Below are 24525 nucleotides of genomic sequence, written 5' to 3' on the forward strand. Positions count from 1 at the left end.
AATCGTACGCCGAAGCCTCAACATTATTTTTTTTTTGAAACAAACGTACTTGCTTATATTAAAATTCATCCATCGAAAGATTACATAAAATCATATAAGGAGCAGTGCCACTCCCTCAGACCTGTGTTAGAATATGCAGCTCGAGCAAGACTATGAGCCACACTATTCCCCGATCTAGGAACAAAATCAACTAACACTTCATCATAGTGTTTAATCAATTCACTACAATCCTCTACTATCGTGTCAAAACACGATTTGTCTCTTGATCCGTAGAACACATCAACTAATAATTTAGCATCAGACTCAAAAATACACTTTGTTGTTGTCCAGTTCTTGACTCATGATAGCACTTCCCTCATGCTAAGTGATTCTGCTTCTCTAACACTCATTCCACCTTGAATTGTATTCATTCGTGCTCGCATGAATCTGCCCTCATCATCCCGTATCACACAACCAACCCCTATATAATCACTTCCAGGATGACACGCAACATCTACGTTAATCTTTATCCACCCCTATGGAGGTTTGCACCATGAAGAGTTTCTTGTTATGGTTTTGTCTGAGCTCTTTACTGCGATCGTCTGAGCTTGATTCCAATCCGCTAACATGTTCAAGGCCACCGTTTTAACTCCAAAAATCGACATGTTGATTCTCTTCCAAACCCACTTATTGCGCCGTGACCATAATCCCCAACAAAACAAACCCACCAGTGCACATTGATCAGTTCTGGCAGTAGTAAATACCCATTTTAACACCTCCGTCGTTGTATCCACACTTCCAGCAAAAACTATATTCCCAAGTCCTGTACTTTCCCATAACTCTTGGGCAAAACAACATTTGAACAGAATATGAGCTGCATCTTCTGCATAAGTATGACACCAGGTACAAGTTGCTGGTATAGCTACTTGTTTGGTAATCAAGCCAACTGCTGTTGGAAGCACATCCCTCGCCACTCTCCATAAAAAATTCGATACCTTCCCTGGTAATTTTAATCTTCATACCTTATTCCAAAATTTCTTCTCCTGACACTGATATTCCCCCCGTAGTAATCTATAACAGCTACGTACAGAAAAATCACCCTTATTCTCTGGCAACCAATAACAGGAATCGTTTTTACTCCTCATAGGAATCGGGACTTGATATATAAGAGTTTTATCACGCTCATTACATAAATCGTTTAACACTTTCCCATCCCAGTTTCGACCTTCAGCATCAAATAAGCTATCTACTGTTACATCTGCCAGCTCTGGGTATTTCTCACTTGTGAGATATCCATTATTCGCACAAGGTAACCAAGGCACCTGCCAAAACTTTGGTGCCCTTACCATCTCCTATCCGTTTTCTGCACCCTTGTTTAATCACTACTTGGGAGGCAACTATACTACGCCACACGTAACTCGGAATATCCCCTATAGAAGCATTCAGAAAATCTGAATTTGGATAGTATCTGGCTTTCATCAACTAAGTCACCAATGGATTTACATTATTTATCAAACGCCACGCTTGTTTTGCTAACATTGCGATGTTGAATTCAGACAGCTTTTTAAACCCCAACCCTCCTTCCTCTTTCACCACACAAAGTTTATCCCAAGATAACCATTTTATTCCCCCGGTACCCCCTGCACCACACCACCAAAATGCATTCATCCTCTTTTCAATTCTATCCGTAATCTCCCTTGGGATTTGGAACAAGCTCATCCAGAAATTCGGTATAGTTTGAGCAGCTGATTTAAGTAAAGTAACCTTACCCGCCCTCAAAATATTTTGATTTCCCCAGGCCTGCAGTTTTTGCTCAATCTTATCAGCCAGAAATCTGAATGTTGCTACTTTACGTCGCCCTACCGTCATTGGCATGCCCAAGTATTTGCCTGAGCTGTTCACTTCCTTGACACCCAGCTGGTTGCAGACTCCCTGTCTATTCTCTTCACTCGTATTTGGAGAGAATACAACTGTGGATTTGTTAAAATTAATCACCTGACCCGAAATATCTTCATATCTTTTCAGTAGTCTTTTCATCACACTGGCCTCCGACACCACTACTTTGAAGAAAAAGTAGCCGTCGTCTGCAAATAAAAGGTGTGAAATCGTAGGAGCTCAGCGTGCAACTGTACATCCATGAATAAGGCCTGCATTTTCATTTCATCTTATCATGGCACTCAAACCCTCAGCACATAGTATATATATGTAGGGTGAGATCGGATCCCCCTGTTGTACTCCACGACTTGGTATAACGTTGCCAAACTCCTGCCCATTTTGCATGAATTTGTATGATACTGACTGAATTAATTTCATTACTCTGTCCACCCACATATCCTGAAAACCAAATGTGTGCATCATATTTTGAATGAATCCCCACTCCAATCGATCATATGCCTTGGAAATATCGATTTTGAAACCTGCAACGCCATTATTTCCTTTAATTCTTCGTTTCATATAGTGGTTCACTTCAAACGCAATAAGGGCATTATCAGTTAATAGCCTTCCTTCAATAAAGGCGCTTTGTCTATCAGAGATAATCGACCCAAGGCATGTTTTCAATCTATTAGATAGTACTTTTGACAATATCCGGACCAGTACGTTACATAAGGATATTGGGCGCAAATCTGCCACTGTTTGAGGAGCTTTCACTTTTGGTATACGACAAACTGCAGTTTGATTCACCCCTAGTGGTAGTTCACCTGTATGCATAAACCGTTTACAAAACTAAACCACATCGTTTTTCACCACACTCCAAAAGGACTGGTAAAAGGCAGGATTAAACCCGTCCGGTCCTGGGGTTTTTTCAGGATGCATAGAAAACACAACACACTTGACTTCTTCCTCTGTTACATCTGATATTAAGTTCATATTATCAGACTCAGATACCTGTTGTACTTCCTCCCTTTCCGTTAATTGTCCATTTACTGATGATGCTTTGAAAATCGCTGAAAAGTATTCCTCAATAACAACTTGAATTTCCTCTGGCGTTTCACGCCACACCCCAGCACTATCCTTTATTCTTTGAATCAAGTTCGTTTTCCTCCATGACAAAGCAAACCTGTGAAAAAACCTTGTATTCTGGTCGCCCTCTTTTAACCAAAACTGCTTAGCGCGTTGCTTCCAATATATTTCCTGTTTCTCTAAGAGCTGTAAGAATTCCCATCTGACTGCATTATATGTACTGATTCCATGGGTATCTCGTCTTGCCCTCAATTTTCTTAGCCTTTCTCTACAAACTCCTATCTTCTGTTTATACTCATTGTTCACACCTCCCCCCTCACTCCTGTAACTTAAGTCCAACACTTTTTATCTTTTCAATAATTTCGGTATGTTCAACATCATCCCATCCTTCTTTTACAACCTGTTGGCACTCATTTTCTTTTAGCCAGACATTTTCGAAACGAAATCGTCGCTTTTTTGGCATATATACATGTTTGTGTAGTTGGAGGTATATTGGTAGGTGATCAGAGGTAGACACCTCCATAACTCTTACTTCCACCTGGGGAATAGCATACACCATTGTTGATTTGCTAACGCTCGATCCAACCTTTCCTGAATCCAATTAACCCTTCATCTTGATTTTTCCCATGTAAATTTCTCCCCTGTAAACCCTAAATCCATTAGACCATAATCGCTTATCGCCTCATTAAACCCCGTTAGCAAGTTAGATGGTTGTGCCTGTCCTCCTCTTTTTTCTGCTGCCAACATTATGTCATTAAAATCGCCCAATATGCACCATGTCTCTTCTCCGACTCCGCTCTGGACACCCATAATAACCTGTATATCTCCATCTCCCAGTCTGTTCATGATCCACTTAAAAATCTATAAAATGATTTCCACTTCATTTTATTTGACAACCTCCTTCCGTTTTCCAAAGTAGTGCCAAGCCTCCACTGTGACCCTGTGCCTCTACTACCCAATACTCTGCAAAGTAAATCTGTTTACATAACTCCTTCACTTTATCCTTCTTAGCTAGTGTTTCTGATAAGAAAATAATATTAGGTTTTATTTGTTGGGTAAGCTCCTTAATAAATTGAATTGTACATGGTTTACCCAGCCCACAACAATTTCAGGCTAGAATACTCATTGGTCTAGGCGGGCCTGCACAACAGGTCTCGCCTCTATCAAGTTTTTTGGCCCGTTTTTGGGTGCATCAACAAATTGGATTTCAGGCCTATTTTCAATATTGTCTGCATTGATATCCACACACTTTCTTTTTGTATCCTAGATAACTATTTATGTTTCAAAAGTATTCCCGCCTTGCATCATTTGTTCCGTTGTTACAGCGATCATATCACTTGATTTACTCCCCAAATCTCGCTGAGCATAACAAATCTTACCATCATCTCCAATAATTTCGCCTACATGTCCATCAACCTCCATGAAACGTGCCTTGACCATAGCATCACCGTATACGGTGGTTGTAGAGCTTGCTGGACTATTCCTTCACGCCCACATTTGCCCTCCGTCAGCCCCATTTCGTAGCCATCGAGCTCCGATGTTCTGGTTCTTCACATTTTTCGTAGGTGCCCTCAACCACGTCCCATAAGCCTTCTCAATTACTTTACCTGGGTTTGCGTACACCACAGCGCAGTCACGTTCCGAATGCCCTAGCAATCCACATACGAAACAAAATGTACTTAACCTTTCATACTTAAAGTTTACCCAGTTCCAAGCCCCGCCCTCTCTTTTAATTTTCATCCTTCTCTTCAGAGCTAGATTAATTTCCATTGCAACCCGTATGCGAACATACATTCTCCACGCACTAGTAGTATTGTTTGGATCTGTCCTGATGAAGGAACCTACATAATAACCAATACTCTGCAGTATTCTCTCTGAAACCATTCCCTTTGGTAGATCATAAATCTATACCCATATATCCATTTTGTTTAACTGAACTAGGTGTGGATCTTCATTTTCTTCTAGCCTCTTGTATACTAGTACATTCTGTTCAAACGTCCACGGGCCTCCGTCTATTACTTTTTGTAGATCCTGTACATGGAAGTTGCCCTCCTAAATCGTGGATTTCCATACCTTCTTTCGGCCTCCATAATGCCGCCATTACGTTCTGCATGACTTGAAAGTTTATATTTTTCTCTGTAAGAAACTTACCCACCAATACAAATGTGTTTTCACTCTGTTTGTTAATTTCCGTTTCTCCGATTAGCACCCCTCCTCCTTCTTCCTCTTCCAGCATCATTCTTGAATACATCTCTTCCAGGTCTCCTGTTGCTGGAGTCATTCTTTTGATGTTTGTGTATACGTAAAATGAGATAATAGTATAAAGGATTAATCAACACAGAATTAAAAACTTGTCATTTGATGAGACAATAAAATACTTGCAAATATGCAAGACATCTGTTGTAACTTGCATAGTAACATTTAAAACAAATTAATTACCAAAAAATATTTAAAACAAATTTTATTCTAATTCTTAACTATAATCATGGTTGTAAAAATCGGTAATCGATACTAATCGGTTTAGGCACCGATTAAGGATTAATCGGCAAATCGGGGATTAATCGGAGGGATTAATCGGAACAAAAATCGGATATATTTTAATATTTTAATAATATTTAATATATTTACCTTATTTATTATGAAATATATAATTTATAAATAATTATAAATATTAATCGGATTTCAAAAAATAGATCGGCCGATTATTTTTTAAAGGTTAATCGGGAATTAATCGAGAATTTTTTAAAAAATCGGGAATTTTTAGAACAGTGACTATAATGATTAACATTACATCAACATCCCTGTCAGATTCAAAGTTTGAGCCGAAAAACTGTAAGGAATACGAATATTCAAGCCCTTTTACTTTCAAATTTTTAGTCACTCTGAAATCTGATTACTACTCCCTCGCTCCCTAAAAACATTTCTTATTTGTGTTGTACACATTTGCCACTGTACACTTTTAATTGTTAATATCTTTAATTTCATATTAGTATTAAATATAAAAATTTCATTGTATTAAACTACTCATAAATACGAATTCAACAAGATCAATCATGACTATATTTGATCTTATAGATTAGACGTAAATTAATAGTCAATCGCTTACCATAAATAGTATCAGAAGTCAAAATAGGAAATGTAAACGGGACGGATGGAATATTCTTCATTGACTCGGAAGTTAGAATTTTAACATTTTTTTATCTCCTACCATTTTTAGTTGTCACATTTTTTTAGTAGTTAAATTGATTAATTTTTGGCTAAAGATTTAAATTACTTTTACATTATTTTGAAAAACTGAAAATAATCTATTAAAGTAGATTAATGTACTTTTCAAGTGATATATTTTTTTTTTATTTTTTCAATTATAAGATATTAATAAACTTCACTTAAACTTGGTTAATTTGATGGTCAAAAGTCAAACGTGACAATTAAAAAAAGGATGTAGAGAGTAGAGATGTTCAAAAAATCAGAAGCACAAAACCTGTCCGATCTGATCCGAAAAAAGTCCGAAAAGTCCGATCCGGAAAAAGACCCGGTTTGGTTCGGCCTGACCCGCAGACCTTAAATGGGTCTCCTTTTTTCTCGAAAATCTGGCCCGACCCTAAACTCGAAAAATTCAGATAAAAGCTTGGATTTAACAAAACCCGGATAAATGCCCGGATCTAATAAAGCCCGGATAAAAAGCGCGGTTCGGCCTGGATAAAAGTTCGGGCATTTTAAAATACAAATTAAAAAACCAAATTCTTTATATAAAATTTGAAAATATACAATACTTTTTATAATTTTTAAAAAATTAAAGTATATATGATTATTTGCCGATTTATTTTGTTAAATTTTTTTTTTCCACCAAATTAAAAGGTATTAAAAAATAATTACTAAATTAGTTGTAATTGTAACAAAATTTTATTGTTATAAATTGCAAATGATGTCTTATTTAAATATATAAGTTTAGATTATACAGTCGGAGACTATACAAAATATATGAATTAGGCAATTTAGGGGATCAAGAATGCCTACGGAGTAATAACTCACGAGCTTAACTAACAATTTTGTATTTGATACTAATAACTAGGAGCATACCAGATTTTGTACACTATAAATTGTTGTACATAATTATATTATTAAATATATATATATATATATATATATATATTAAAGAGATAATTGTATTTTGCACCCCTTATATTTGGCCAAAACTCAATTTTGTATACCTATTTTCATAAATTACAGTTTATATCCCCTTATTTTGAAATTCGCTTCAACATGTACCTTTTTTGCCGAATTTTTTAGTCCTAATTGCTGTCTACAACAATATATCTTATCTTTTCTCTTCAATAATAAATTATATATGTTGTTGAAAACAATAATTTGGGCAAAAAAATTGACAAAATTTAGCAAAAATGGTGCAATTTAAAGCGGATTTCAAAGTAGGGGATGCAACTGCAATTTATGAAAATATGTATACAAAATTGAATTTTGGCCAAAAAAAAGGTGCAAAATGCAATTCTCTCTATATTAAAAAAATAATGATTATTTCGGTGTCTAAACTACTCTATCTGATATATCAAGATATTATTTTCTCCGTTATTTAAACTACTCATAGTTCGAGTTATAAAATATAAAAATAATTTTTAATATATAAATAAAATGCCCGGATAAAGCCCGGTTTGGCCCGATCCGGTCCGACGCGCAGGCCTAAAACGGGCCTTATATTTTTTAGGAAGTCCGGACCGGCAAATTTTTAAAAAAGCCTTGCCTGATCAGTTTCCAAAAGAACCGGGTTTTTTAAAGTCCAGATAAAACCCAAGTCGATGGATTTTTTGTGCATGTCTAGGAGGGTGTATAAATTAATTCTAATTTGTACAATTATTTTTATTTACGATTTAATAATATACTAATGCTTAAAGAAATTTACTAATGCTGGATAATCTGTTGTTTAGTGTTTAATATGACATGGTGATCAAGAGTTTATCTCCGTCGTCCCAGGTACTACATAGGTTCGATCCTCGATCACCCAGAGAATCTACAAGAATAGATACTCTTTTGTAAGGTTATAAGCAGTTTTATTTGTAAAAATAAATGACACAGATTATGCCAGTGGCCTGCTCATAATGGATGTTTGCCAACTGCATAGAGATTACAATCACACAAGATGTGCAAACTTACCAACTTTCCATAATCAACATTGTTATTAGTTTACATCTCTTGGTTAATACTACACAAATATATTCACAGACTGAAAAGAAACTACTAAAAAAATGGATCACTGGAGAAAAACTCTGTGAAAATAGAAGCAACATGACAGAAGCCCCATGACAAAGACCGTAAAAGATAGAAATATGATGTATAGCTTATATATCACTCTAATTTACGCATCTTGTCTTATAGCACGTCTCTGCCTCAAACCAACATCAGCTTCTTGTCCATCGTGTAGGATCAATGCAGGGTCCTCTATGTTAGCATCTTGAATTTCTGAAGCTACCTCTGGCTCATTACGTCTCACCTCTTTGTCTTCCCCAAAGTTGTGGAGTCTACGGCCAATCAAATAGCGATCATCACGTATTGAATTGTGAAGATTGGTGAACCACACATGAAATCTCTTGGTACAAAAGCACACCAAACTAAAACCTAGACATCCCAACCAGGCAAATCTGTAGACAGCTGAATTTACAACCAATGGATAACCAAAAACCGGAAAGACTCCTCTAGCCAATACATAAGGAACACAAAGAGCAGTTAGCAGCTTCATTATTATTGGGTACACAATCTCCCGCAGCACCCAAAATCCCTGCAGCCTGGAAAAACCATTTTCTCTCACCCTCTCAAATTTTATTCTCCAATTCTCATCTACCAAGGGCATCACGTGATCCAACATAACCTAAAGGAACATAAAATGAAGTTCAAATTTTATTACCATATTGCATATGATTGATCCCAACTGAAAAGACCACGACCTATCAAGTAATAATTTCAAGAAATAGGCAAAATGATAAATATTCATTCTCATTACTTGTAAATATACTACACAACTATTCCCAAGCAACCCTTTCTTCAAGTAAACATACAACTCTTGCAATAAGTCAAGAGTCTAAAATATAATCCATCTTGCTGAAACCATTGCCTTCAGGGGTTTAGAGTTCAGTTGACATTAACACAATTGAATGCTAATTATACACGGAAATAAGGTTTGATTATTAACACATTACGGGTACCATTAGAATATATATCATCACTTATCACTTAACAAAGAAAAATGAGACGGTGTATCATCTGAATAACTAAAAACAGTAAAGGATTATTAAGTGTCTGTTTAATCATTTAAAATAACATGGAACATATAGATATAACAAAAGAATATTACTGGCTACTGCTAGTTATCTACTTTTCCTATTAAAGATGTCAACAGCAGTATGGGACCTGTTAGTTGGTCCATTTGAGAAAAATTCTTATTACTTATGCCATCTTGTCAGTTCAACACAGAATTAGGTGAGGCATGAATTTGTGGCTCTCAACATTATTATTCAAATGTGGCCAACAGACCAGCCTTTTCTTTGGACCATGTAATCAATGTGACAGAAATCACATAAAAAACGGTGCACCCAGAGTTCCTACTCTTGTACATTTAAGATTTACATACAGACCTCTAAGAAAGACATAAGAGGCGATATGTAACTCACCAATCTGGTCCAGATCTTGAGAAAAATTAGTCCTAGAGCCCAATCCTGATACAAAAGGAATACAGGACTTTCATCTACTGGTACCCGCATTGGCACAATTACCAAAAGTTCAAAGAGCAATCCAATCAAAACTGGGATGACAAAAATCTGGAGAGAAATCAATGTCAGATTGATAACATAAACTAGAGAAGTCGTAATTTTCAAAGACCAGATTCTTACCCATATCGACAATAATACAGAGCTCTTCAGAACAATGCCACACCACTTCCATATATGCTTCAACAGAACTGCGGCCCTCCTAGTCTTAATGTACTCGATGGAATACCTAGCTCCAGCTACAACAGTCCAAATGACATAGCTCCCAATGACAAAAGCATAGAGATCTAATACAAAAAATCAAGAGTTAAATTTTTCTTTCTAGGAACACATCAAATTAAAGACTAGACTGGTTATATCAGTTAACCCACCATTGCACTTGATGCCATGTGTTATTGGGAGAAAAGGTACAGCATTGAAAAGCAATCGTCCCAGAGAAATAGGAACGACTACTAAAGCAGAGTTGAAAACAAGGAGAGTCATCCAGGCAACCACCAACAAGAGAACAATTCGGAACACAAAGCTGTACCTACTACAAAATTGAATTCTAAAATATTAGTTCAAAGTATCATATACCCCAGATTTGATTAAAGAAATATCAGACGAAAAACAATTCTAAAACCTTTTACTCCTCTAGAAAAATGAGAAGAAAACAAAAGACTACACAACTTAATCAGCATGAAAGACTACATCGTGTTTCAAGAAAAATTTATATATATTCACTGTGGAGACATTAGGCGACCGTTGTGAACAAATGTGTTGATCTGTAATAATTGTCATGTCCGAAAAACTAAAGGAACCCCAGAAATAAATAGCACAGAGTGAGAACCGAAGGACATGAGAAGTTGCCTGCTACTAGTGTTCAGAGTGCATAATTACATATTACTTTCTACCTAGAAACATTGTAAGAACATTCATTTTCCAATAATAGAAAGAAGCTATTGAGAAGCAACCAGTAAAAAACATGTATTCCTGCATCGAATTCCCTCAGATTACTAAAATAGCAACATATTAAGATTAAATTTCCTAGAATAGTGACATTTCCCAGCATGGACATAATTACTGATATAGTGATGTTTTTCAAAGAAAATAAGGCGAACAAAAAAATAATGCTCTGCATAAGTTATAGGGTTTTTGTATCATCATCTTTTCGTCAAAATCATATAAGGTATTTAACAAGAGTGTGGACGTTTGAAATTTAATTACTCATTGACACCATGCTTGACAAACAAGAAAATAAAAGTGAGCTTGACTTTAATTTTTTAACTCATACAATTAATCTCAAATAAGTGAATGTATACTATGGTTTGGCTATGCTATTCATGAAAACAAGTACTCGGTGCAAGACTCATTAGATGGCTTGTAAAATATAAAAATAGGTATCTACATGCTCTACATACAGTGTACTGCATATTTCAATAAACCTTACTCTGAATCAGATTGCTCATCACCATCAAACTCATCTACAGAAGTGCCATTAGCATGTAAATTCCTGTTGCTATTCAAATCATCATGGGCACCGAGCCCTATCAAGGCTCGATCTTGAACGCCTATATGTGCTTGCTGTCTATCCTGCCTTACTGGCTGCCCATTTCCATGTTCCTGGCCACTGTTATCCTCGGGAGGTGGGAGTAAAAACTCTGTCAAATTAAGTGCCCAACCAACAGCTGTGAACCAGTAACGAAGAAGGGATTTAATCTTTTTACGCAACTTAAAATGCTCAAGTGCGAACGGAATACAAATTTGGAAGAGAAGCATATCGGCAGGAATTTCAGTAAATGGGTCTGACACCCTGCAAAAACAATCAAAATCAACAAAGTTCATTAATCCAAACATAGAGAGTAAACACAAACTATAAAGACACCTAAAGAGAGAACATCTTACGATATGTCAAGTGGAAAGATGGAAGGAGCTACTCGCATGGCAAGTTTAACTGGTAGAAATACAAGCATCACAATAAGACTTCCATAAACAGCAACAGACAACAAAACTCTGCGTGCATGCTTGTGAACAGGATCATCAATCAGATCACGGAAAGGATTGTAATTAGGATCAGCAGGATCACGGAGGAAGTAAAGAACCCCATTGCGCAAAACCTATACATACCACAGAGTATTAGAATAGCCTGTGACAACTGACAAGCTAAAAAACCACGCAGTAATGATCACTAAAGAGAAATGTATACCCCTCGAAGAAGGCTGACAAAGATGCTAATTTGTAGCATATAGATAATTCCTACAACCCAATGAATCAACGAGCTCGCTAAGGGAGAAACTGAAAAAAAATCCACTCTCTCTGCTATTGACTTCCCAAACATTCTTATGGTACAAACATCCAGCCACCACCCACACATCAAAGGAAAAACACCAAGTTCAATGACCAAAAGGAAAGCAACTTTAATCATAGTAAGTAAATGTCTCATAGCAGCCAAGAACTGCCTGAACAAGGATGGAATGGTCTCTGCAACTGAAGCGATGCCATAGAACCTCCCTATAGTTAAAGGCTCACCTTTGGTGTACCGAATTAATGCAACCGTCCCAAGGTAAACAAAGACCAAAGAGAATATAAACATATAGCCAACAGCAAGGGTTGTAACATCAGAAAGCCGAGAGGCCCCAATACCCGCCCCTTTTAAAATGTCAGCTGAAACTGTGGTGGTTCCATTATTTAACAGGTTGGTCAATCCAGTAGCATTTAAACTCACTTTTTCTGCAAATTGGCCAATAGAATTTTCATGACTACCAGATGTCATATTCAAAGTAGCATTAGCCAAAGAAAGAGCCGATTCAGTAAAAGGCAACACTGGAGTGGTAGCAGTGGACACTAGCCACGATAAGTAATAGAGTATAATCCTTCCTAGGGAAAAAGGAACGAATATAACAACACCAAGGAATATCATATTGCTTGCAAGAACCTGCAAAAAAGATAGGAAACACCCAAGTCAGTTTAAAGAGAACAACATATTTGCTAATCAGATGAGAAAAACTTCAACAAGTTTCGCAATCCAGTTCGAGTAAGGTTAACTGTAAAGTGAATTTTTTCTAGAACTCCAAATCTCAGGACAAATAAATTTCCCAACAATTCTGCTAGATGTGTATACTAAATTTGCACAACTACTGATTTCTAAACCTGCTTTAACAATGATTCTATAATTTAAAAGAGAACACCAAACAACCTTCTAGATTAGATGCACACAATTAATAGCTGATCAACACTTGATTTAAATAAAATGCGTACTCACAGTGAAAGCATTCTCAACCAAATGAAACACAGGTCCTTGCATGCCAACTAACTCGTCAAAAGGCACATCCTCTGCACCATCAGCATCATCCATACCATCAAAGATCTGTTCCATATGAGCCTCTAGACGAGCTGCTTGCATCTCCCATCGAGCAGCAACATTTTCTGCATTTCTTCTAATCAACTGACCAGCCCCAGCAACTCCTTGTGCTCCACCAGCATCTTCGGCATTAATATCACCAACAAGATTCCTGTTTGCTGGTACATGAGGCGGCCTTCTGGCAGCACGAGCACCGTTCCTCTCTCCTTCATCTTCTCTCTCACCATCATGTCCTCCGATTTCTCGTAGATGCCTAAAGTAATCTCTTAGAGAAGTGGCTCCAAGAAATATAAAGACAATGCTAGCTGAGAGTAAGAACCCATGTAGACAGTCGGTAAGTACAGCTGTTGTACTAATATGACTGAAGAACAGTCTTTGGGCTTCACCAAAACTTCTAACAAAAGCCAACCGCCATATCCAAAATGTAATAAATGGTATGATTAGAAGCCAAACAGACAGCACAAAACTGAGGCGCAAAAAAAATTGCAGAACATGGAATGCTTTCACTCCTATCCCGATTATAAACTCCTGAAATGGAAGCCTTGCCGGAGCATTTTCAGCATAAACAGGGGAAAATGAGAAAGGATGCTTGCACACCTGCAGCACATATGAGAAGAACAATAAATATCACACGGAATAAAATATAAAATGTTATGATAAGAGGACATGCGAAGCAACGATCAATGAAACTATACAGGGAACAGAAGTACATCTCCCCCCCCCAGCAGAGGAATATAGGAACTAAAGCATTAACAAGGGTCTCATTTTAAATTGTTATATATGTACATATCCTCCTCCATAAACGGGTATGTAGACTGTCAATATCTTTTAATTCGACACCTTTCTAGTTATAGCACGTTATGTTGTTCTCCTCTATAGACTCAAAACTTCAACAGCTAATTCGAGACAATATATATGAACTCCAGAACATGATTAAAATATATTTACTTTAACCATTGGCAGGAAATTAAAACTGTCAATCAACATTCACCTCCTTCATTGTTAATTCTGTATGAAATGAAGCTGAAGCACCAAAATTAGCACTGTGGTAATACTTAAGAATGCTGACATTAAAAATGGCAATTGAAAAACCAGCACCTTAAAAAAGCTGTAATCGAACTAATTACATAATAAAAATTAGAAAACAACTAATTCATGCGTTCGGTCACTAACTAATTATACTACTCGTGTACTCTCTACTCTACTCTGCTTCTCTTCCATTCCTTTAAATAATTCATCATACTTATAATTAACAATACGCCAATAAAAGCCCTCAAACTTAGTTCATCTACTTATAACAATTTAAATCCATATACATTCACACACAAAGAGAGAGAGAGAGTGAGAGAGATTTGAGAGAGATATGGAGGGAGAGAGAGATAGGGAGGGAGGAGAGAGCGAGCGAGAGAGATTTGAGAGAGATAGGGAGGGAGAGGGAGGGAGGGGGAGAGAGAGAGAGGGAGAGAGAGATTTGAGAGAGATATGGAGGGAGGGAGAGAGAGAGAGAGAGAGAGAGAGAGAGAGAGAGAGAGAGAGAGAGAGGGAGAGAGAGAGAGAGAGAGAGAGAGGGAGGGAGAGGAATATATACCTCGCACTGGCGAGCGTTGCTATGATTAAGCCACTGAAGAAGACAATCCTGATGAACAAATTTAATACTTCCACTACACGCACACGGATACCGGAGAGGATTATCCACATCCCCCGGATTCCGGCAGATCCGACACACATCTCCTTCTTCATCGTCATCATCAAATCTATTCATCATACTACTATTATTACCACCACTAATTGTATTATTATTATTATTATTATTTTCACTATTCATATTTTGCGATGAAGAAGACGCGTTTGAATCGGACGGCTTGAGAGACTCGTCGGAGGTAGAGATTAAATCGCCGCCATCAACGCTGCCGTGAGATGATATCGCCGCCGGTGCGATCTCCATTTTTCGCCGGCGAGACTTTCTCTCTCCTCTTTCTATTGGTTGGTTAGTTTGTCGGTGTTGGATGAGAAATCGATCGGAGATAGAGATAGATTTTTTGTATGTATTTTCCGTTTTCCCCAATTTGCCCCCCCTTATACTTCTTTTTAATTTCCCGAATTAATAAATAGCCGATTAATTAGATTCAGGACTCTGTTTCCTCGTTCAACTCGATCACATAATTTTAAATAATATGTTTTTTTACAGATCATCTCGAGTCGATAGTTAAAACGAGATTAGTTTTAACTGGATGTGATAAATTTATTACATGTAAATATATCATTTTTAATAAATAATTTGTTTTTGACAAATCATCAAAAACTTTGTTTTATTTTGTTTTGATTAATACATTTATAAATTTATATTGTAAATATATTAATCATAAATAAAACTAAGAATACAACTTGTGAAATTTGACTTTGACTTCAACTTGACATGTCTGCCCCAAAGTCTTATTTGGTGTCCTAGACAGTTTTGAATCTTTAATTATGCAAATTTAATAATAGTACCTCTTAAATCCATCAATTGACCCTCGGTTTCTTTGTAATAATCGTTAATTTATGCTTTGATCGCATAGTTAAAATGATATTTTTTTAAAAAAAATTTTAAATAAAAGTATATAAATAAAAATAAATAATTTAAATTTCTATTTACAAAAAAAATAAATTTTAATACGCGGTCAATGCTGTACAGAAAAGTTAAAAGATAGATAAAATAAAACATACTCCTTTCGTCAGTTTCCTATTTTGACTTCTGACACTATTCATGGTAAGTGATTGAATATTAATTTACGTATAATCTATAAGATCAAATATAGTCATGATCTTGTTGAATTCGTAATTATGGGTACTTTAATATAATGAAGTATTTATATTTAATAATAATACGATATTAAAGATATTAACAATGCATTGGCAAACGTGTCCAACACAAATAGTAACGTTTTTAGGATGGAGTAAAAAGTAATCTGTATCTGATCTTGGTCTTGTGCGGGATATTAAGTATTCGAAGCTCGTTAAAGACAAAGATAAGGTGGAGTGTGAGATGGTGTTTAACTATAATAAAAACATCTTAACCCTTTCAACATAAATACTTCCCAAGCAAAAGGAGGATTGAACATGAGCCTGTCACTTTAAAAAAGCAATAACAGGAGCGTTTTGTTTCACAATGGAAGAATTACAGGACAAATTTAGCAAAAAAAATGCAGGACAAGTTCGTTCAGTTCAGCAGCCTTATCGAACACAAACCAAAACAAAACAAATACACTAGTGTATCTCACCCCTAAGTAGTCTTCTCGAATCATTAGCTAATTTCTAAAGGTTGACGAGGATTTCTACAAGGTTGTTTCATCGTCAACCTGTAAGGCAAATTAAGGCTATGAAATACGTGACAATGAAATCCACACAGCTTCCCTTGATTCTATAAACAATTTGTCCTGCAGCTGGAGATAGATCACTTCAGATCATTGGCATTATAGATTTTTGCAGGGCAGTGTATATTGCCTTTCGAGTGCCCAACAGTTTCATCTGACTCGTATAATGATTTAATCTTGTCAGCCCTTATCTTGCTAAGCTTAGCAAAACCCGAGTACAAGTGGATCAAACGATATAGTCAGCATGATTGTATAATCGATCCCACTTCTGCAAATTATGCTGTTAAGAAATGTGATTAGTTTGAGGGTATAAATTGCAGACCTGCAATGCTTTCTGTGATCTCATGTTCATCATAAAGAAGAGGTTTATTTGTTAAAGAACATCGTGCTTTTTACGTGCCTCGTATCATCTTTGGTATTTTGTTCTTTTGTTCAGGTCACTAGTGCTAAACTTTTCCAATATACTTTCCATAGGTGTAAACTTATTTTTTGGATGAGGAACTGCCCTCAATGGTGTAGCGGAATGAACCAAAAATTGTTGAATGACCATGGGGATTGGGAAGCCAAGTAATACCTGATTAGGTGTGGAAATTGTTAAAGAGTATAAGATCATGTTCGGTCCTTCCTCTCTACCTTAAGGTTTTAGTGTCACTGGTTACTTAACATGGTATCAAACCTCGGTTTAGGGACTCGGATTCGAGTCCTCCCACCCCCATTTGTTTAGTTAAATATTTATTGTTGGTATAGGTTGTATTTGTCGTTGTCAATCATAATGAAAAATATCGTACGATTGAGGGGAGTCTTTAAGAGTATAAGATCATGTTCGGACCTTCTTGTTCACTGGTGTACCTTGCAGGTGTTTTGATGAATGACACCTCGCGAGATGTGTCCAGAAAGTAGTATAGCATACAAAAGAACAATTACCATGGATTTTATGAAATGTAATTATATTTATTATGTCTGTAAAATACCAGATGTTACATGATGCTAATATGAAATGCGTACATAGGCCTGTGTATCAGACCTTACCAAGAGTTGAACAATTCACTGATTAGGGAAAAATGAAAAACTTACTGATAGATGTTGAACTGAATATTATGAGTTGCTCCTCCGTTGCTCCAGTGCTAGTCCTAGGAGAGCACATACAGTCTGTATAATAGTGAAGCATATTACTATAAATTTGAAGAAAGCCCATGGTTCTCCGAAGTAATCCGTTTCCAAAATCAACTTGCTCCTGTACAACTTAGACTTCAACATATGAATGGGGCCTTTGTTGTACCTGCATAAGTCGTAACAAGTTTTAGCGAAAATGAAGTCTCTATAGCCAGGATCCACTCTTATTTCCTTGCCCACATTGGTAAATAGGTCAGCTACTAGCTGATGATCTTCGCCAAGCATATTATTGATGATTCCGTAATCAAGTAGCAGTTTCATATCTTCATCTGTTTCTATAAGGTTGTACATGAAGATTATATAACTAGTTATGTACTTCACATGATGCCCACATTTTTCAAATGCTATCAGATTCCGAAAGAATGTTTCAGTTTTATCATCAACGATCAAACTTGGAATAGTTAACCGTCCTGCTTCAAATGACACCTCAAACAGTTTTCCTGACCCTTTAACAAAACAGACCCCGGCTTCATGTAGCTCAGTAGCACTTCTGATATGTCGAAACCTGCCAGTGAATGATGTCTCCGGTAGTACTACTTGTATGTTAGATGGTCTGTGAAGATTGAATAAAAATTCAACCAGATGCCTTGATTGTTGACAATGAGGTGTCAGCTCTAGTCTCCTTAAATTCCCCACTGTTATAAAATATTCAAATGCAATTTGATGAAAAGACTTCTGATGAACTCGACTAGGATCTACCAAGTCAAATATTACCAAGATAAAAAATATGGGAAGTTGATTTTCAAGTAATAACATGTCGTGCATGAGATCACTTGCCATCCATCGGTTTTCAAATAACATATCACCAGGTTCTCTCATGTCGATCAAGTTCTTTATAAACAGCTGAACGATAAAAACACCATCCAGCAGAATCATTCTGCAGAACTCTTTTGACTTGATCTTAGTTGTATCTTCATAACAGGCACGGACTAGTACTTCCATATTAGATGCAATGGAAACCAATTTATCTATGCCGACTCCAAACTTAATCAAAAAGTCATGCAGGTACCTTAATTTGTATGCTTCCATGGCTTGCAAAGTACTGTCACCATAATGCAGAGGTCCAATTGAGATTACCCTCGGTGTGTAGTCTTCTTCTTTAACTCTCCTGTATATCTCAGGAACTCTGAAAATGCAAACTGTATATATTTCATTAGCCAATGCAGCTAGCTGCTCATTCATAGAAGATATTAAACTTTCAACAACATTCAATCGAGCTTCTTCTGTGCCTTCGCCTATATTTTCCATCTTCAATGTCTTTTCCTACTGATTACTGTAGGAGAAACACACATCAGACACAAAATCAACCACGATGTCTAATAATAACCACCATCCGCAAGTTCTTTTGAATGGATGTTGGAAAATGAAAACTGACAAACTTTTCATGGAATTTACAAAAACTAACAATCAGAGCTTACCTCTAAAAATTTCCTGAGTTCATCTCGAAAAACTTAAAACTAAAAACAAATATATATGGTACATTTTGTATTCGACAAGCAGATGTATATGTTTTTATAAAAATGAGCAACTGCATAAATTGCGCCATTTCACAGTTTTATAAACAACTGTATAAAATGAGCAATTTCCTGTTTTACCAAAATTGTAACGTTTCGACAAACTGTTAAAATTGTTTTAAAAAAAGAAAACTTGATTACTAATTATGTTCTAAACAAAATGATTCACACAGAATTTTAATCCAACCGGGACGGAAAGGGATGTAAATGTGACATATATTTGCATTAAAACACAACATAGTCTTCAGTTTCACTCTTTCAGCAGTAACAGAACATCCATTTGGAATACAGAGGTTAAAATTTGCTATCGAAAATCAAATTAGAAACTGGAAAATTGAAATATACCTGAGTTGCTGAAGATGAACCCGATGCAGATGACTTGCTAACTGTTAGATGGTTGTTAGAACTGCAGCTGCAGCTGTTAGAACGCGTAGAATCATTGATAATAACAAATGCTTTTTTGTAATTAGTCAACTTTTTAACACAGTATCAGTTGATTAGCAAACTTTACACCTAAAAGTTACAAGTTGCAATCCATATTACTTTAAGTAAATATACAAATTAAATTGTGTGATCCTATTTATTAGCATCTCTGGAATGCGTGACAACGGTTCAGCAGGGCAGTGTACATGCCTTTCAAGTGCACAACAGTTTCATGGTGCTGCTCGTATAAAGGTTTTTTCTTGTAACCCTCTGATAATTTCTAATGCTCGATTTTTTTTCATGCGGGACTCCCCATCTTGCTAAACTTTGCAACAGCAGAGTACAGTTTTTCTATTTCATAATTCCTCCCACTTCTGCAAATTGTGCTATTAGGAAACTTCGTTAGGTTGAATGGAAGCCAATGCAGCTTCCTTCATTTCAAGCAATGCATCCTCGAAACATTTGGCTAGAAACTGAGGATCAGGGATTATCTCCTTAGCTACTAAGATTTGCAGGTCTGCCCTTCCAGCATAGCTCAGCATGTGCATTGTAATTGCCTGCATAGCCATTACAATCCATGTTTAGTTTATTCATTTCTTTCTTTTACTGGGTGCTAGTTACTTAAATACAAAAGAACCTAAAGACCGAGGAACTGTACATGGGGTAGGCTGCTCGTGTTCACTCTAATGTACTCTACCGGATTTCCTGCAATTGTAACCTCTTCACCAGGACCAATGACATTTGAGATTGTAAAAGTTGTATTACAACAGATTCTGTAATTAAGCCACCCCGCTAACTACATTGTAAAAACTAAGTACAATCATTAATCAAGCAAGTAAAATAAGCTGGGACTGCACAAGAATTCCAAAAACAGAAACTTAAAGCATAAGAACAGATCAAAAAATAAATGAAAATTTCATAAAGTATGAAAACTTACCTTTGATCCCAAGTTCCTCATCACGAAGTACCCAACTTTGTATGAAAAATAACCCTCTAATGAGAGCTTTTTCCGGTCAATCATAGCCTTGGCTCTCTTCACGTATTGCAAAGGATCAGAGTCATTTCTATGATAATAGACGGGCAAGAGAAGCGTACCAAATTTGTTTCCCCACCGTGTTCCTTTATTATTCATTTTAAAGTCCGATACATCCTGATTCATCCCAGACATGTTTACATTCATTCATTTAACAAAACTAAAATTGATGCGAGGCAAGCAAATAAAGTAGAAGCTGAGGGTTTGAAATGCAGACCTGCAGTCCTTTCTGCGATCTCATGTTGATCATGGCTAAACCAGTGAGTCGAGTCCCTTCTTTTAAAGCTGGAAAAAAAATCATTCAATTGAGATTTGCTAAACAAACTCGTATCATACCTTCTGGTTTTGCCTAGATTAAAATGAAAATTCACCTTCTGGTGATTGATTGTCTAGATATTTTGACAGTCCACACGAAATCACCCCAAAAAGCACATCATTTATCGTCTGCATATAAAATGAAGATTTACTAACAAGAACTGAGAATGCTAGAAATATATTTGATTTCATTTCTGTTACTTGGTAATAAAAGAAAAGAATACTTACTGCCTTGGCCACTGCAGTTTTTACAATCTTCATATCATCAAGGCTAAACTTGGCCGTGACCAAGCATCTCGGCCACAGCTCTACCCCAGCTCCGCCCCTCACAGCAGTCCTCTTATCCTTCACCCACAAGCTCCTCAACATAAACTCAAACACATACACCATTGTAAAAAATACCACCAAAATCGCTTTCAATACCACACTCCAAAAACTATTATCCCTCCTAACACCACCCACATTTTTAATTTCAGGCACCATCTCCGGATCATCCGATTTTCGACAACACGACAGCAACATCGACATCAACGACACACCGTCTCCCAATGCATGATGAATCCTGAACACAACACAATTATGAGCCATCAAAACATGCATTTCCCATAACGGCTTACTTGTATCCAAAGGCGACGAAACAGATAACTCAGCAATATAATCATTGACTGCCTTTTCATGATCATTGACTTCTATTACAGGATCATGTCTAATAATAATGTGGTTGTCTAAATTGACTTGCGTGCTTCTCCAGCGTTCATGGCCATGATTGTCCAAGACCAAGAGGCTGGTGAAACGCGGGTGTTGCATGATGATCGAGGTCTCCACAGCGGTTTTTATAGCGGGGATGTCAAGAGGGTGCTTTCCAGCAATGGCACAGTGGATTATTGTGTTCATTTCTTGCCGGAGAAAGAGACGGCCGGCTGGAGTTACCGGCTCATCTTTTTCATTTGTGTCCATGAGAAAAGGTTGACTATGATCTGAGAGATCGTGGGATGCGTAGGTTTTATTACAATCAAAAGTCATGTTTGTTTAAACAATTCAGATGCTTTGTACTACAACTTGGATTAGAATATTGGGAGATAAATTTATGGTTCTTCAGCAATTCAAATGTTTTTCATGTTTGTTGAACATTAAATTTCAGGATTTGTGCAAGTTTGACAAATTTTGTTGAGTCATAAATATAGAAGACCTGTCATTCTTTAGCAATTCAAATGATTTTCATGTTTGTTGAACATTGAATTTAAGGATTTTTGCAAGTTTGACAGATTTTGTTTTAGCTTTTATGGTCATAATATAGAAGGCATGTAATTCTGTAAGATAAATTTGGATTATAACTATGTATTCAAGAAAATTTAGGTTTTATGATTATGTAAGTTTTACACAAACATGAAACTCAAAAAGAAAATAAATATCAAACACCAACTTTTTTTGGGGAGTTCATAAAATAAAGTTGATTTATTGCAAGAGCACATGTTATATTGTTGAACAAAAAGCCTTGTGAAAATTTAAAAAGAGATGGTGGGAATAAATTAACAATCATCATCCTCCACCTAAACCCACAAGATAAGCTTTAAATAATTACTACACTCATGAAAATTAGCCCAGAAAAATCCTTTTGAACTGCCAACTCTTTGACAAAAGACTTAAGATATCTTAAACAATGTGAGGAAAAGGCTGTGTGTGACTGTGTGTACCAATTGATCCTAAAGGCTCAGAATCCTTTCACCTGAGCAGACAGAGCAAGGTCTGAGAATTATACACTTAATTATTATAGGAGTTGAAACAACTGCAGAACATTACAAATCAAGAAAACAGAACAAACTGCATTCTTGGCCTCAAACATCAAATTCCAGTGGACAGCCATAAAATTAACACAACAAAGAAAGCTGCATTTGTGTAGGCAGTTGATAACCTAAAAGCAAACATTTAACATGCAAGTACCTACTTATTTTAAAATCCAAGACTAGGATTCTGAAATCACATACAACTACAAAAACAGCATCATATAGAACAGAAAAGCCATCATCCTAAATTTGAATTACTATTACTTTAACAATTTACAAAATATCCACAAGAGGTGTTTGCTTACATAGACTTCCTTTACGAGTTAGCCAATTATTTCTTGCACTTTAATTGGATCTTGGCTAACATTCATTCGTGCTTATAAAATAATTATGAAGTAAAAGTGTAATCGATTAACCAGAACGGCCAACTACCGAGTTTAATTTGGCATTAGAATAACAAATTCAAATTCATTTCATTTACACCCTTAAGACAGAATATGCGAGATATTTTTTTAAAATGCCACATATATAAGCTGTACTTAAACAGATAGTCATATGAACTGTACAGAGAAATCAAGCACCTTAAACTGAACCCGCATTCAAACATACTACAATACTACCAAATCACATCAACAACAAATATCAGAAAGAGAAATTTAGTGAACATCAATATCAATCACAACCTCACCAGGACATAAAATAAGTATTAAACAGTAAACACTCGCAAAGACCCAATAAAAGTTTCAAAAGTATAACATTTCATTTAAGGTAACTAATTACCGTCCACATTATTCACACCAATGGCAGCTAACTAATTAGCTTGAAAATAAACTCATCTACATAATACATGACAATTATAGTCATATGCGAGCTATATACATCGATCACTAGCTAAACCAATGCATACACAAAACAATCAATAATCTGGAACCGAACAATTATCAAAAACATATCAGCAAATAACATTTAAAACAAATATTATAACCAGAGATTTCATAAACTTAATTATCGGAATCATCCAAAACACAACCTAAATAACATTTCATTTTACTTCCACGAAACTGAAAAAACACGAAACATCATAATAACTAAAAACAAGTCTCCGATACTACCAAAACCCGAAATGCACAATCGCTTTATCTTCCGATTAACGATATGACTTCTGGAACCTTGCTCTAGCACCACGACCACCAAACTTCTTCGGCTCACACCTTCTCGGATCAGCAACGAGTAAAGTCCGATCATACCTAACCAAAATATCCTTAATCTCCTTCTTACTCTCTTCATCAACAAACTTCTGGTAATACGCAACTAGCGCCTTTGCAATGCTCTGACGAATCGCGTAGATTTGGGAGGTGTGACCGCCGCCTTTGACTCGGATTCTCATGTCGACGCCGGCGAAGCGGTGGCGGCCGAGAAGAAGGATCGGTTCGAACGCTTTGTAGCGGAGGATTTCCGGTTGGACTAGCTCGATTGGCACGCCGTTGATTTTGATTAGGCCTTTGCCGCGCTTGCAGTGTGTTACGGCGACGGCGGTCTTTTTCCGGCCGAAGCATTGCACGGATTCCGGTGGTGGTGTCGCCATTGGAGAGATTGAGAGAGAGAGAGAGAGAGAGAGAGAGAGGTTTAAGTGCCGGCGCTTTGTGTGTTTTGAAACCCTAAAAATGTGAGTGTGTGATTATTTAAGAAGTAGGATTTAGGGTTTTAAGGGCTTTTTTGTTTGGGCCGTTTGGTTTGGGTTGGCTTATTTTTGGTTCAGAAAGTTTTATTGTGGGTTTGGACCCAAAATGTTGTTGGACTCGGCAGCAAAGATAAACAATTAATCAATTTAACATTTCAAACCAAACAAAACCATCCATTATATGTTCGGAGAGTAA

General features: G+C 36.5%; 6 protein-coding genes across 8 annotated transcripts; all 6 read right to left on the reverse strand.

Annotated features, from left to right (window-relative positions):
• Nucleotides 1-515: 515 nt before the first annotated feature.
• On the reverse strand, nucleotides 516-1328 carry LOC141684908 (uncharacterized). Its single transcript, XM_074490044.1, has 2 exons — nucleotides 1079-1328; nucleotides 516-979 (listed from the first exon to the last, which is right to left on the reverse strand). Exons 1-2 carry the CDS (start codon nucleotides 1326-1328, stop codon nucleotides 516-518), a joined length of 714 nt encoding a protein of 237 aa, XP_074346145.1.
• Nucleotides 1329-2703: 1375 nt separating this feature from the next.
• LOC141684909 (uncharacterized) lies at nucleotides 2704-3499 on the reverse strand. The gene is made up of 2 exons (XM_074490045.1): nucleotides 3281-3499; nucleotides 2704-3126 (listed from the first exon to the last, which is right to left on the reverse strand). Exons 1-2 carry the CDS (start codon nucleotides 3497-3499, stop codon nucleotides 2704-2706), a joined length of 642 nt encoding a protein of 213 aa, XP_074346146.1.
• A 4594-nt stretch (nucleotides 3500-8093) lies between these two features.
• On the reverse strand, nucleotides 8094-15125 carry LOC141684319 (putative E3 ubiquitin ligase SUD1). The gene is made up of 9 exons (XM_074489234.1): nucleotides 14642-15125; nucleotides 12955-13650; nucleotides 11899-12627; nucleotides 11598-11809; nucleotides 11143-11505; nucleotides 10085-10245; nucleotides 9837-10000; nucleotides 9618-9764; nucleotides 8094-8818 (listed from the first exon to the last, which is right to left on the reverse strand). The coding sequence occupies exons 1-9, from the start codon at nucleotides 14996-14998 to the stop codon at nucleotides 8309-8311; spliced, it is 3339 nt and encodes a 1112-aa protein (XP_074345335.1). The 5' UTR covers nucleotides 14999-15125; the 3' UTR covers nucleotides 8094-8308.
• A 1067-nt stretch (nucleotides 15126-16192) lies between these two features.
• On the reverse strand, nucleotides 16193-19569 carry LOC141682751 (UPF0481 protein At3g47200-like). Of its 2 annotated transcripts, XM_074487448.1 has the most exons (3): nucleotides 19439-19569; nucleotides 17481-18852; nucleotides 16193-16686 (listed from the first exon to the last, which is right to left on the reverse strand). In XM_074487448.1, exon 2 carries the CDS (start codon nucleotides 18825-18827, stop codon nucleotides 17502-17504), a length of 1326 nt encoding a protein of 441 aa, XP_074343549.1. In that variant the 5' UTR covers nucleotides 18828-18852; nucleotides 19439-19569; the 3' UTR covers nucleotides 16193-16686; nucleotides 17481-17501. The 2 variants fall into 2 exon arrangements, with proteins under 2 accessions (XP_074343549.1, XP_074343548.1); XM_074487447.1 differs by having other exon boundaries at nucleotides 16193-18852.
• Nucleotides 19570-19905: 336 nt separating this feature from the next.
• LOC141682750 (wax ester synthase/diacylglycerol acyltransferase 11-like) lies at nucleotides 19906-22175 on the reverse strand. 2 transcript variants are annotated; one of them, XM_074487445.1, is made up of 6 exons: nucleotides 21093-22171; nucleotides 20921-20993; nucleotides 20767-20834; nucleotides 20454-20666; nucleotides 20175-20312; nucleotides 19906-20073 (listed from the first exon to the last, which is right to left on the reverse strand). In XM_074487445.1, exons 1-6 carry the CDS (start codon nucleotides 21885-21887, stop codon nucleotides 19906-19908), a joined length of 1455 nt encoding a protein of 484 aa, XP_074343546.1. In that variant the 5' UTR covers nucleotides 21888-22171. The 2 variants fall into 2 exon arrangements, with proteins under 2 accessions (XP_074343546.1, XP_074343547.1); XM_074487446.1 differs by lacking the exon at nucleotides 19906-20073 and having other exon boundaries at nucleotides 20193-20326; nucleotides 21093-22175.
• A 1433-nt stretch (nucleotides 22176-23608) lies between these two features.
• Nucleotides 23609-24321, reverse strand: LOC141687023 (small ribosomal subunit protein uS9). Its single transcript, XM_074492159.1, has one exon. The coding sequence runs from the start codon at nucleotides 24231-24233 to the stop codon at nucleotides 23796-23798; it is 438 nt and encodes a 145-aa protein (XP_074348260.1). The 5' UTR covers nucleotides 24234-24321; the 3' UTR covers nucleotides 23609-23795.
• Between the last annotated feature and the right edge of the window lie 204 nt (nucleotides 24322-24525).

Source organism: Apium graveolens, chromosome 9 (genome assembly GCF_009905375.1).
Source record: "Apium graveolens cultivar Ventura chromosome 9, ASM990537v1, whole genome shotgun sequence".
NCBI lineage: Eukaryota > Viridiplantae > Streptophyta > Magnoliopsida > Apiales > Apiaceae > Apium > Apium graveolens.

Coding starts and splice junctions, on each gene's coding strand:
- LOC141684908 (XM_074490044.1), bottom strand. CDS start 1,328: ATGGTAAGGGCACCAAAGTTTTGGCAGGTGCCTTGGTTACCTTGTGCG. Junction 980..1,078: donor TTGGTTGCCAGAGAATAAGG/GTGATTTTTCTG, acceptor TAAAATTACCAG/GGAAGGTATCGAATTTTTTA.
- LOC141684909 (XM_074490045.1), bottom strand. CDS start 3,499: ATGGTGTATGCTATTCCCCAGGTGGAAGTAAGAGTTATGGAGGTGTCT. Junction 3,127..3,280: donor TTATTGAAAAGATAAAAAGT/GTTGGACTTAAG, acceptor GAATTCTTACAG/CTCTTAGAGAAACAGGAAAT.
- LOC141684319 (XM_074489234.1), bottom strand. CDS start 14,998: ATGGAGATCGCACCGGCGGCGATATCATCTCACGGCAGCGTTGATGGC. Junction 12,628..12,954: donor TGGTTGAGAATGCTTTCACT/GTGAGTACGCAT, acceptor TCTTTTTTGCAG/GTTCTTGCAAGCAATATGAT. Junction 8,819..9,617: donor TCAAGATCTGGACCAGATTG/GTGAGTTACATA, acceptor ATGTTCCTTTAG/GTTATGTTGGATCACGTGAT.
- LOC141682751 (XM_074487448.1), bottom strand. CDS start 18,827: ATGGAAAATATAGGCGAAGGCACAGAAGAAGCTCGATTGAATGTTGTT.
- LOC141682750 (XM_074487445.1), bottom strand. CDS start 21,887: ATGACTTTTGATTGTAATAAAACCTACGCATCCCACGATCTCTCAGAT. Junction 20,994..21,092: donor AAACTGCAGTGGCCAAGGCA/GTAAGTATTCTT, acceptor TTTTATATGCAG/ACGATAAATGATGTGCTTTT. Junction 20,835..20,920: donor AGACAATCAATCACCAGAAG/GTGAATTTTCAT, acceptor TTTTTTTTCCAG/CTTTAAAAGAAGGGACTCGA.
- LOC141687023 (XM_074492159.1), bottom strand. CDS start 24,233: ATGGCGACACCACCACCGGAATCCGTGCAATGCTTCGGCCGGAAAAAG.